At 45.0% G+C, this 12,355-nt stretch overlaps 1 protein-coding gene across 1 annotated transcript in view; it reads right to left on the bottom strand.

Moving 5' to 3' along the window:
- The window catches only part of LOC111954131 (MAM domain-containing glycosylphosphatidylinositol anchor protein 2-like), a 199,244-nt gene that overhangs the window by 90,859 nt on the left and 96,030 nt on the right, over positions 1-12,355 (bottom strand). The window contains 1 exon segment of the mRNA XM_070435729.1: positions 5,144-5,413. Within this exon segment, the coding sequence (XP_070291830.1) occupies positions 5,144-5,413 (270 nt within the window).

Genomic DNA, 12,355 nt, shown 5'->3' with positions numbered 1-12,355 from the left:
ATAATTTTTTGTACTGTTCTTTATAGTAAAAAGCATCGTTACCCATCGCTCCACAAAGGCCGCGGCCCTTGCAGAGCAAGGGGAACCATACACTTCAAGGTTTCAGAGCAAGTGACGTCACCGACTGAAAGGCTGCTAGCGCACGCCCGCTACCTAGCTAGCCATTTCACATCGGATACATTACCCCTTTCGACCTCCTCCTTTTCCGCAGCAACCAGTGATCCGGGTCAACAGAATCAATGTAACAGTATAACTTTACGTCCGTCCCCTCGCCCGGCGCGAACCAGGGACCCTCTGGACACATCAACAACTGACACCCACGAAGCATCGTTACCCATCGCTCCACAAGGCGCGCCTTGCAGGCAAGGAACCACTACTTCAAGGTTTCAGAGCAAGTGACGTCACCGACTGAAAGGCTGCTAGCGCGCACCACAGCTACCTAGCTAGCCATTTCACATCGGTTACACCATGGTCTTGGTAGAGCATTACCAGGATAGTGATTCGATTGTCGGAACTCTAAAACAGGGCGATTTTCACATGCAGATCTTGGTGGGAAACTCAACATTCTTGTTTTATGCATGTCAGCAAAGCCATACACAACACTAAACAATACATTAATTGCATATAACGGTTACAAACGGTGCCCACAAACTCTTAGAGCCTAAATAAAAGCTGTCCCAAAAGAAGAGCTTTCCTTTCAGCACCATGGAGTGAATCTTTACCACCGACACCTGGCTATCAGCGGGCCTTGTCTGTAGCGAAACAATTAATTCAGCCTAATTTTTACTCCCTTTTAAAAAACCATAGATATAGCTTAAATAATATGGTTCTTGACTTCCTTGTGTGGAGAATGGTTCTATAAAGAACCTTTCTCAAGCTCAAATGTTCTTTGTAGAACCATACAGTATTTTTATTCTGGTTTAATAGCCATATTATATTGTTAAAATTTCATCGTTTTTCTTCATGTGTTTATTAACAAGTTGAATCAGGTGTGCAAGCTTTGGAACAGCTGGGTGTCCCTGAGAAGAGAATTGAAAACTACTGACTTAGCCAACCATTCTCAATTGACATAAGGCCATAGGTGAGTCTTTCACAAGACACCAACACTGGCCATAGTCATACATAACAAGTAATAGTATAACACAACWGATTAGATAAACTGGAATYACACTCTCACTCACGGTTGCACAAAAMGAGCTGTGAGCAAACCACGACCCCAAATATTCAAACGAGCCGCCGCACCTCCATTTTARTTATCACTAAAAGAGGAAAGRACCCTTATTTGAACTGAAAGAACAATTGAAAGGCTCAAAGGGTTCATTGGGTCAGTATGGTTCCACATAGAACCATCACCCTTCCCAAAGAACCCTTAAGGAACCCTCATTTTTTTGTATGTAATGGAGAAACAATTTGACTGCGGCGGTGGAAAACTCCAGGTATTCTCTTCTCTCGTAAATAYTCTCATCACGCTCCTTACGGAAACATTTTACTCTATATTCACCTTAGAAAGTATTCTTCATTCCTTGTCCTGAGGACGCACTGGGAGTGCAGGCATTGGTTACAGCACACCTGATTCAACTAATCACTAAACCTTTATTAATTACTGAAACAGATGTGTTMGTGTCGGGCTGTAACAAAAACCGGCACGCTCTCACCAGGACCGAAGGTCCCTAAGACCATGATTGAAGAACACTATCCTATCCTGCCAAGGCTCAGCGGAAGAGATGAAACCCTTTGAAAACGCTGGTATGATAGTGTTGGGCTAAAATGAAAACCTGCACACCATGTGGTTCCCAAGGACCACAATTGAAGAGCAGCAGAGAAATAGTTCCGTCCAGGGGATCTGAGTGGTGTATGGCAAGCTGAGATGGAGGGCTGAGGGGCTCATTCTACCCTGTCGTGCAAGGGTCCTGCCAGGGCTCAGGAGTGCAGATTAAACCCTCTAAAGACGCTGGCTAACACTCTGCCACTCTGCTCTGGCAGGATTGAAGGGCCATCTCATCTCTGTAAAGCCACAGCCACCAGATGTAACACCCCCCCCCCCCCCCCCCCACCACCACCAGCCTGGCATGCACATACACACACAAACGCCCCCTGGCCTGGCTCCTGACCATCAGTGTGATAAAGTGTGTGTGTGTTTGCCCCTGAGCATGGCCTGCTGCCAGGCTTTTTGGTGTGTGTGTGTGTGTGTTTTTTTGGGCATGCCTGTGTGTGCCCCCTGGTGTAATGACTGAGACCCTGGGTTTAATCAACCCACCCTGGCTTTCGGCCAATGGCTTTGATTGATACATTTTTACTATACACAGACCTGATCGTCTCTCTGCTCTCCCTCATTCTCACATTCTCTCTCTCTCTCTCTGCATTCATAGCATTGCCTTAGTCTTCTACCATATCAGAGCTTACCTCCACAGTGAATGATTGACGTGCATTGAAGTTTTGTTGTTTCCCAATATGATATGCCCATTTTCCCTTCCTCAACAAACTGCTACACAAACTCCTAGCACCCTTTCCTCAGCCGTCTTAAATATTGAGTGAAGAGTGAATCTATGCCAGGGAATTTGGACTGCTCTTAGGGCAACAAACAAAGAACCAAAACAAATGTCATTTGAGGCAAATTGGTCAATCTATGGATCAATCTAAGTTCCTGTAACGTCCTGACCAGAGTTCTTATGTGTTGTGCTTATTTTAGTGTTGGTCAGGACGTGAGCTGGGTGGGCATTCTATGTTGTGTGTCTAGTTTGTCTGTTTCTGTGTTCAGCCTAATATGGTTCTCAATCAGAGGCAGCTGTCAATCGTTGTCCCTGATTGACAATCATATATAGGTGGCTTGTTTTGTGTTGGGGATTTTGTGGGTGGTTGTTTCCTGTGTCAGTGTTTGTGCCACACGGGACTGTGACGGTTAGTACGTTTGTTGTTTTGTATTCTTGTCTAGTTTTCTTGTTATTAAATTATGGAAACTTACCACGCTGCACATTGGTCCTCCGATCCTTCTCGCCTCTCCTCGTCCGAGGAGGAGGACGACTTAGACTGCCGTTATAGTTCCCATGTGATTACTTTCTCCACTACTGACCTGTCTTGGCATTCACGATTTTGTATCTGTCCATTCATAAACAGGTCAACTACTTAACTCACTCTCTGATCGCTAAACCCCAGTCGATATACAGTCGGAACGATATGCTGTTAATAAGGACAAAAAATGACATTATGTCTGGCCACCGTTGCAGACACTCGGGGATCGGACCAGCCTCATCTTTTCAGATGGTGATGGTGGTAGGGGGGGATTAGGTGAAGCTGGGTGCATTGGAAGAGCTCATGTTTTAGGATGGGAGGAGGAGGGGTGGTTAAGTGAGGGAATAAAGGGAAGGATAGGGTACAGTGGAGCCCAATGTGGATTTTCAGCACTGGGCTCCCTCCAGGACCCCGGGGGGACGCTAACCAACTGAGCTGCCGTACCTTTGGCAGCAGACACATCCAGATGGTAGGAATCTGGAGCACTGGGATGGAGGGAGGGCTGGAGGGATGGAGGGAGAGAGGGACGGAGGAATGAAKGGAGAGGGAGGATAGAGAGATGGAAGGAGGGCTGGAGGGATGGCTGGAGGAGGGAGAGGTGGAGGGAGTGACATGGGGAGGGATAGATGGCTCAAGGGATAAATGGCTCAAGGGAGAGATGGATGGAGGGAGAATTTGATAGAGGATGGATGGATGGAGGGCTAGAGGGAGGGATGAATGGTAGGAATCTGTGTGAACTGGGATGGGGGGATTGCTGTAGAGATGATGGAGGGAGGAAAGTAGKACAGGAGGAATGGAAGTAGAGAGCGAGGGAAGGAAGGTGGCAGGTGACCGATGGCACACGAGACCCACTGAGAAAAGCAAACGCCCGGAGGGGATGATCTCCTCTCCTCCTCCACTCTACCTTCTCCTCAGGGGCTGGACTGATATATGACACACAGACCAGACACTGTCCATCTCTACCAGACGGAGGGAGGGACAGAGAGAGAGAGAGAGAGAGAGAGAGAGAGGGAGGGTGAGAGCGAGCGAGCCGCAGGATCATGGCAAAGGTTTCTGCCTCCCAGACCTCCCATCAGGAACGGAGCGTTTCAGGACGGAGTCGTATTTGTCACTTTGATCCTCTGCCACTTATGCCACTGTCCCCTGGTACTGTCTATTTCACCCATTCTCCTTTCCTCAACCTGTGTTTCTCTATCTCTCTCTCTCTTTCTCTCTCTCTGCCGCTCCAAACTAATCTGGCCCTGTCATAAAACACAAGCACTCTGTGTGAGCGATGACACGGCCACTGACTGCTCCTCCTGCTATTTTCATGCGCTCCACCACAAACACTGCTGCATGGCAATCTAAAAATACATAGCCGGAGTGGAATAACAATGAATTACCTAACAAATCTGTTTCCTGTATGAAGGATCGGGTCCTTCCTGTATAGTGCGAGCTGTCATTAGTAATCTAGAAAGCCACATCCCAAATGGCACCCTATTCATTACATAGTATACTACTTTTGACCAGGACCCGTAGAAGTTGTGCACTCTATAGGGAATAGGGTGCCATTTGGGACGCACCCTAGGGGATGTGTAAAAGTAAGTGTTAAGACTGACATGGCTCTTATACAAGACATCTCTCACATTCAAATGGACAATCTGTATTAGGCTGTCGCCCGTYTCGCCTACTCCTTTTCAATCAATTGCCTTATGGGACACGTACTGTATCTACCTACCCGTCTGACAGGCAAGTTTCAATTTGCTACAGACATCATTCACATCATTCAGCCATTAAGGATACATCGCTGGGAAGTTTAATTGCCATGATGGAGGATAGGGAAACCTCATCCTGCTTCAGAACTCTGTTACAGAGATGGGGCACAGCATGGCTGCTCGGTTACCCAGGTGGGTGGGTTCCATTAACTCAATGTGAAGGAAAGATGTAAGTTATACCTCATAAAATGTGAAGTGCTTTGAGACGTAGTGAAATAGCCAATCTAAATTCTGTTCAGTATAACTAGCATACTGACACTGGACAAGGAAAGTCAGAATGCCGGGCTACAAACCACATTGAGTGATGTCAGCAACTGAGAACAGGAAGTATCAAATTCAACTTTATTCAAATGCGTTTAAAAACATCAAGTATTCCTTACCTGTGACCAGGAAGGTGCAGCGCCCAGCGCCGGCCTCGTTGTTGACATCACAGGTGTACTCCCCCCAGCCCTCGCGGTTGAGGCTTTTGACGGTGTACTCTGTCTCGTCGCTCTGGTCGAAATGTCCAGCGTGGAGCAGGCGGTTCCCCAGCCGCCACTCGTAGCGCAGCACCCGGGAAGGGTGGGCACGCARGACCCGGCAGTTCATTGCCACCGGCCGGCCCAGGCCCTGACGCATCTCTAACAACACAGGCTCCACCGACGGAGGGTCTGGGGAGGAGAGAGGAAGCAGTTAGACTAGTATAGGGTTAGGGTGAACCAGGATGAATCAAGAAAGAAATCAAGAAAAAGAAAGAGCGTTAATGATGAGAGATTGAGAGAAGTAGTCTTATTTAATGTTTTATTTCAGTGGGAGGGTCTTGGTCGGGGAAGTAGAAAGACTGCACTGTAAAAAAGATCCTGTAAGTTGTAAGTTACTGTAAAAACAAAAGAAACAGTATGTTACTTTACATTTAAAGAAACTTTGGTTTAACAGTACATGACTACAAAGTGTATAGTAATGTAAAGTTAAACCAACATTTCTTTGGAATGTACAGTAACATACTGTACCTTTTTCGACAGTAACTTGACTGCCAGTCAGTTAGCAAAAACAGCAGGATTTTTTGCAACAGTGCAGGGCTAGAAGTTGCAGTACCATCTCTCATTCTACCTTTTCGAGACTCAGACTTAGAAGGGTTTGGGAGGTTTAAGGTTTGGGAGGGACACAGAGAGATGGATTGGAAGAGGAGACACTTGGGAAGGAAGGGAGAAAAACTCTCAGAGTTAGACCAGGGACCTAGGAGAGCCAGACAGCGAGAGAGGGGGGAGGTATATCCGTGTCATTTACTCAGCTCACTGTGGGAGGTTATGGGAATGACACAAACCACTCAAGATCGCTTCGAGGGAAGCTAGTTTTCCACAAGGGAGCTCTGTACTCTCGTCCTCAAAGTACACTTCGAGACCCAAAGATGGAAGGTATGTGAGGGATAAAGTGTGAGAGAGAGAGAGAGAGATATATATATAGAGAAAAACTGAGATATATAGAGAGAAAGAGAGAGAGGCACAGCAACAGAGAGAAAGAAAAAACATTGAGAGAGAGAGAGCGAGAAAGGGGAAGAGGAAACTGAGGTAACAGAGTGGACTGGATGTTACTTCAGCTAAAAACACAATTTATGTTAAAAATGAGATTTAGTTGACTCAATTGAAGAGTATCAAAAAACACTTAGGAAACCAGCTGACAATAATTAGCATATCGGAATGTCGATACTCTTCACTGATGGATGAGAAACCAAGAATAACAACAAATCATTCAATTAATACAAAGTATTCAATTAATCGGAAACAAAAAAAATAAACAAATGTTTAAAACAGAATATGTCACGCGTGATCTGAATCTGATGACTGAGATGACAAACTGCATCTGAAGAATCTCCAAAATGGGGAGAAGTATATGAATGAATGAATAAGCTATTTGAGAATGAGACAGGCTGTGTCTCCTCTTCCACCAGACCAGACCTCTTCATGTTAATAATTCACCCAGACACATCCATTCAAGGTACGAGCCTGACTCTGCCCATGGCCCTGGTTGGTAGGTATTACAATCAGGAGAGCTGTGTGTGTGTGTGTGTGTGTGTGTGTGTGTGTGTGTGTGTGAAAGAGAACCAGAGTGTGTGTGTGAGAGGTGAGAGAGGTGTGTACGTGTGTGAGAAAGAGAAACAGAGTGTGTGTGTGTGTGTGTGTGTGTGAGGTGAGAGAGGTGTGTGTGTGTTAAGTATGTTAATTTGTGTGGGAGGTGTTGTAAGCAAGCGTGTGTGTGGTTATGACTAAATATATTCTCTCCTAATGATGCTCTGACTTGACAATCTCCACACTCTCTATACAGATGTTTGACAGAAGTTTTAAAACAACACAGAGAGAGAGGAGTGAAAAAGAGAATTACACACAAGAGGCTTAATTGCCCAGAATTAGCATATGCCACAGTGTAGAGTAGAGCAGCTGTGCTGGTGTTTCTGTGTTGTTACTGTGGTGTTGCTGTTGTGTGTAGCAATTGCTCTGGGTCAGAGGTAGAGGAAGGGAGAGCTGAAACAGCAACATGAGGGCTGAAGATAGTAATCCAAAAGGACATTTGGTTCACGTGCCCCCAAGCCCTGGTCATTAGCCTCTCAGAATCAAGGTTTTAATGAATTACTTAAATGATAAATTAAACAAAGAACCCGGATAAGGACTAGCTGCCTGCAAGGTACGAATGTAAAAAGAATAACCTCACAAAGGATTATATGAACAAAAAAGAGGGAACACATTTTATTGTGGTTGTTAAAAGAATAGAGCAGCATATATAGTCTGGTGTTACTGTGTGTGTGTGTGTGTGTGTGTGTGTGTTAACTATACTTGTGGGGACCAGAAGTCTCCACAAGAATAGTAAACAAACAAAAATATGACCAACTGGGGACATTTTGTTAGTCCCCACAAGGTCAAATGCTATTTCTAGGGGGCTTAGGGATAAGGTTGGAATTAGTGTTAGGGTTAGAATTAGGTTTAGGGTTAGGAGTTAGGGTTAGGTTTTGGGGTTAAGGTTAGGCTTAGGGTTAAGGTTAGGTTTAGGGGTGTGTGTGTGTGTGTGAACTCCTTTTATCTTGGCTCAATGAAAACAGAAAACAGCAAACTACTCCTTCCTTAAATGAAGCAGGCCTGTGCTTTTACCAAGCGAAACAACTAGCACAGTCTTAAAGGATGGAGTCTGAACTGAAACTCCACTTATAACATTAAAATTGTAGGCTTGTGTAGAACGACTGCGAATCAGGCACTATGCTCCTCAGCCTCGCTGAGTGGCACTAGACCAAATTACAGTAAGTGCAGTTCAATTTCACACAGAAAGACAAATAAATACAGAAGCCATGGCAAATTGAAGAAAAAACGTAAGGGAACGTCTTTAAACTTCACATAGGCTTTACGGCCTTATCCCTCCAGTATTTCTCCAGTGGAAACGCTGTTTGGTAAACTGTGTGCTTCGTGTAACAGTAAGGGCGGATGGTAAGGTAGTGAGGGCGCTGGGTTGCTGCAATGTCCCTGTTTTGGGGAGAGTGTGTGTGGGTGTGGGTGTGTGTTTTGAGTGTGTGTGTGTACGTTTACACTTTAGTCATTTAGCATGTGTGCGTGTGTGTCGCAGGTTTGAGGACTAACCATGGAGCTCAGTAGTAATCCATCATCAGTCAGTGGGTAGTGTGTGTGACTGTAATGAGTGTGTAGGAACACAGCAGTAAGGAGGACAGAGGGCCTCTCCCCAGCCTTAGACACACAAACATCAGAGAAAGGAAGGGGACACAGCCTGCAAAGAGAACAGGACCTTCATTTACATGCTATACCCTTGAGGTGAAAACTGATTTCACAAGACTGACAAAGGCCCAGTACAGCTTCTGTCTGAGACCACTTGGTTGAGCGTGTGTGTCGTGTGTGTATGTGTGTCTGTGGCATGTTTCTAGGCAGACAGTACCACATGTACACTACATGAACGAAAGTATGTTCGTCGAACATCTCATTCCAAAATCATRGGCATTAATATGGAGTCGGTCCCYCGTTTGCTGCTATTCTGGGAACAGCTTCCACTCTTCTGGGAAGACTTTCCCATTCAGCCACAAGAGCATCAGTGATGTCGGGTACTGATGTTGCCRTTACAATTCATCCCTATGGTGTTCGATGGGGTTGAGGTCAGGGCTCTATGCAGGCCAGTCAAGTTCTTCCATACYGATCTCGACAAACCATTTTCTTATGGATCTMCCWTTGTGAACAGGGGCATTGTCATGATGAAACAGGAAAGGGMCTTCCCCAAAMTGTTGCCACAAAGTTAGAAGCACAAAATAGTCTAGAATGTCATTCTATGCTGTAGCGTTAAGATTTCCCTTCATTGGAACTAAGGGGCCTAGCCAGAACCATGAAAAACAGCCGCAGACCATTATTCCTCCTCCATCAAACATTACAGTTGGCACTATGCATTCGGGCAGGTAGCTTTCTCCTGGTATCCTCCAAACCCAGATTTGTCAGTTGGACTGCCAGATGGTGAAGCGTGATTCATCACTCCAGAGAACGCATTTCCACTGCTCCAGAGTCTAATGGCGGCGAGCTTTACACCACTCCAGCCGATACTTGGCATTGCGCATGGTGATCTTAGGCTTGTGTGCGGCTGCTCGGCCATGGAAACCCATTTCATGAAGCTCCCGATGAACAGTTTTTGTACTGACGTTGCTTCCAGAGGCAGATTGGAACTCAAACCTGAGGGTTGCAACCGGGGACAGACAATATTTACGTGCTATGCGCTTCAGCACTCTGCGGTCCCATTCTGTGAGCTTGTGTGGCCTACCACTTCACTTCTGAGCCGTTGTTGCTCCTAGATGTTTCCAATTCACAATAACAGCAATTAGAGTTGACTGGGGCAGCTCTAGCAGGGCAGACATTTGATGAACTGACTTGTTGGAAAGGTGGCATCCTATGATGGTGCCACATTGAAAATCACTGAGCTCRTCAGTAAGGCCATTCTACTGGCAATGTTTGTCTATGGAGATTGCATGGCTGTGTGCTCAATTTGATACATCTGTCAGCAATGGGTGTGGTTGAAATAGCCRAATCCACTAACTTGAAGGGGTGTAAACATACTTTTGTATATTTAGTGAATGTCACAGGTTTCACAAGGGGAAAACATCAGCGTTTGGATGTCATTTCCCTATAGATTCCCATATAGACTCCGCAACATGCTCCATCAGAGTAAGGACCAGACCCCWTTCCTTTTTCCAAATTTTGATATGTTACAGCCTTATTCTAAAATGTATTAAATAAATACAAATCCTCATCAATCTACACATAATACCCCATAAATGACAAGGCGAAAACAGGTTTTTACAAACGTTTGCAAAACCCCMCCCAAATATCTTAGTTACATAAGTATTCAGACCTTTTGCTATGAGACTAGAAATTGAGCTGAGCTGCATCCTGTTTCCATTGATCATCCTTGAGATGTTTCTACAACTTGATTGCAGTCCACCTGTGGTAAATTCATTTGATTRGACATGATTTGGAAAGGCACACAACTGTCTATAAGGTCCCACAGTTGACAGTGCATGTCAGACCAAAACCAAGCCAAGAGGTCAAAGGAATTGTCCGCAGAGCTCCGAGACAGGATTGTGTCGAGGCACAGATCTGGGGAAGGGCACCAAAAAATGTCTTCAGCATTGAACGTCCCCAGGAACACAATACCTCCATCCTTCTTAAATGGAAGCAGTTGGGAACCACCATGACTCTTCCTAGAGCTGGCCACCCGGCCAAACTGAGCAATCGGGGAGAAGGGCTTGTTCAAGGTGGTGACCAAGAAACCGATGGTCATCTGACAGAGCTCCAGAGTTCTTCTGCGGAGATTGAGAACCTTCCAGAAAGACAAAGGTTCTTCCGGTTCTTTCCATACTTTCCGAATGCACTCTACATCATAAATATACACACACCTACTATTTATTTGGACAGGGATGCACATTTTTCTATACTCCAGCATTTTGGATTTGAGATTAAGATTTCATATGAGACGACAGGACAGAATGTACAGTACTTGAGGGTATTTTTATTCCATGTCTGTTTTTGCGTTTAGAAATATGCAAATAAATACGTAGAGCAGTGTACATAAACCCAGTGGACACATGATGTATGTGTTTGTATGTGTTATGTGTGTGATATGTGTGGTTTTGCATCCATGTTGTAAGAGTATGTCACTGGTTCAGGGAAAAGCTTGGCATTCAGATTTAATTTCCCTCGACTCAGACTTCTGATGCTTCCATCAGGGAGTGACACAAAGTAGACACTAACCAGCGGGCACACAGACGCACTCACTGCTGGATGTGTTTGTGTGTGTGTATGTGTGTTTAACCRTGTGGTATGTTGTTAGGCAGACTCCATTCCCTTTGTGTGTTAGGGTTCAAGGTTCACCAGTTCTCCCCATGTGGCACAGCCAACAGCCTATTCTTGTCTCTCTCAATCTTGCTCTCCCTCCCTCCCTCTCTCCCCACCCCCCCATCCTGTGGGTGTTGCCTCTCCCTCAGTATAACTGGTGTGCTATTGGATCTCCCCCCCACCACCACCACCAACACAGTGGGTACAACACAGATTTACGCCTATTCCTCACCGTTCGAAGCCAACGAGCCAATGGGTACAACCCACCACATGGGTACAACACAGATTTACGCCTATTCCTCACCGTTCGAAGCCAACGAGCCAATACAGTACCATACAGACCTGTCACGTGTTTCCTCACTGCATTGCCTTTCCACAGCCTGCAGGGAAACACGCAGGCAACACCCGAAAATATAGACCTTTAACCTAAAGAGAACTCACGTGTTCTTCTGTGTGCAACCTTTGGAAATCCAACGTGTTTTGATATTGCATTCTGATACAGGACCTAACAGTTATTAGCTAGTCAAACTGATGGCATATGTAATGATGAATGCGATTGAACTATTCATAAAGAGTCTCCATGCTGTTGAATAATGCAGACTACAATGCTGCGTCGCTTGAACGCACCCCTCTTAGCTGCTTCCACTAAGGCCAGAGATAAATGAAATAATGAACTTCCAACAGCAGGGTCTGCATTACCATATTGGTATTCAACTTTTAGCAGTGCTGGGAAAAGCACCCAATTGTCGTACTTGAGTAAAAGTAAAGATATCTTAATAGAAAGTTACTCAAGTAAAAGTGAAAGTCACCCTGTAAAATACTACTTGTGTAAAAGTCTAAAAGTATTTGGTTTTAAATATACTTAAGTATCAAAAGTAAACGTAATTGCTAAAATATACTTAAGCATCAAGAGTAAAAGTACAAACCATTTCAAATTCCTTATATTAAGCACCATTTTTATTAATTTTTTATTTACAGATAGCCAGGGTGTCACGTTCCTGACCTTATTTCCTTTGTTTTGTCTTTGTTTAGTTGGTCAGGACGTGAGCTGGGTGGGCATTCTATGTTATGTGTTTCTATGTTGGGTTCATTCAACTAGCCTGATATGGTTCTCAATCAGGGGCAGGTGTTTTACGTTTCCTCTGATTGAGAACCATATTAAGGTAGGCTGTTCTCACTGTTTGTTTGTGGGTGATTGTTCCTGTGTCAGTGTTTGTGCCACACGGGACTGTTTTCGTTCGTTCATGT

Source organism: Salvelinus sp. IW2-2015, linkage group LG28, assembly GCF_002910315.2.
Source record: "Salvelinus sp. IW2-2015 linkage group LG28, ASM291031v2, whole genome shotgun sequence".
NCBI lineage: Eukaryota > Metazoa > Chordata > Actinopteri > Salmoniformes > Salmonidae > Salvelinus > Salvelinus sp. IW2-2015.
This window is presented reverse-complemented; position numbering and strand designations above follow the sequence as displayed.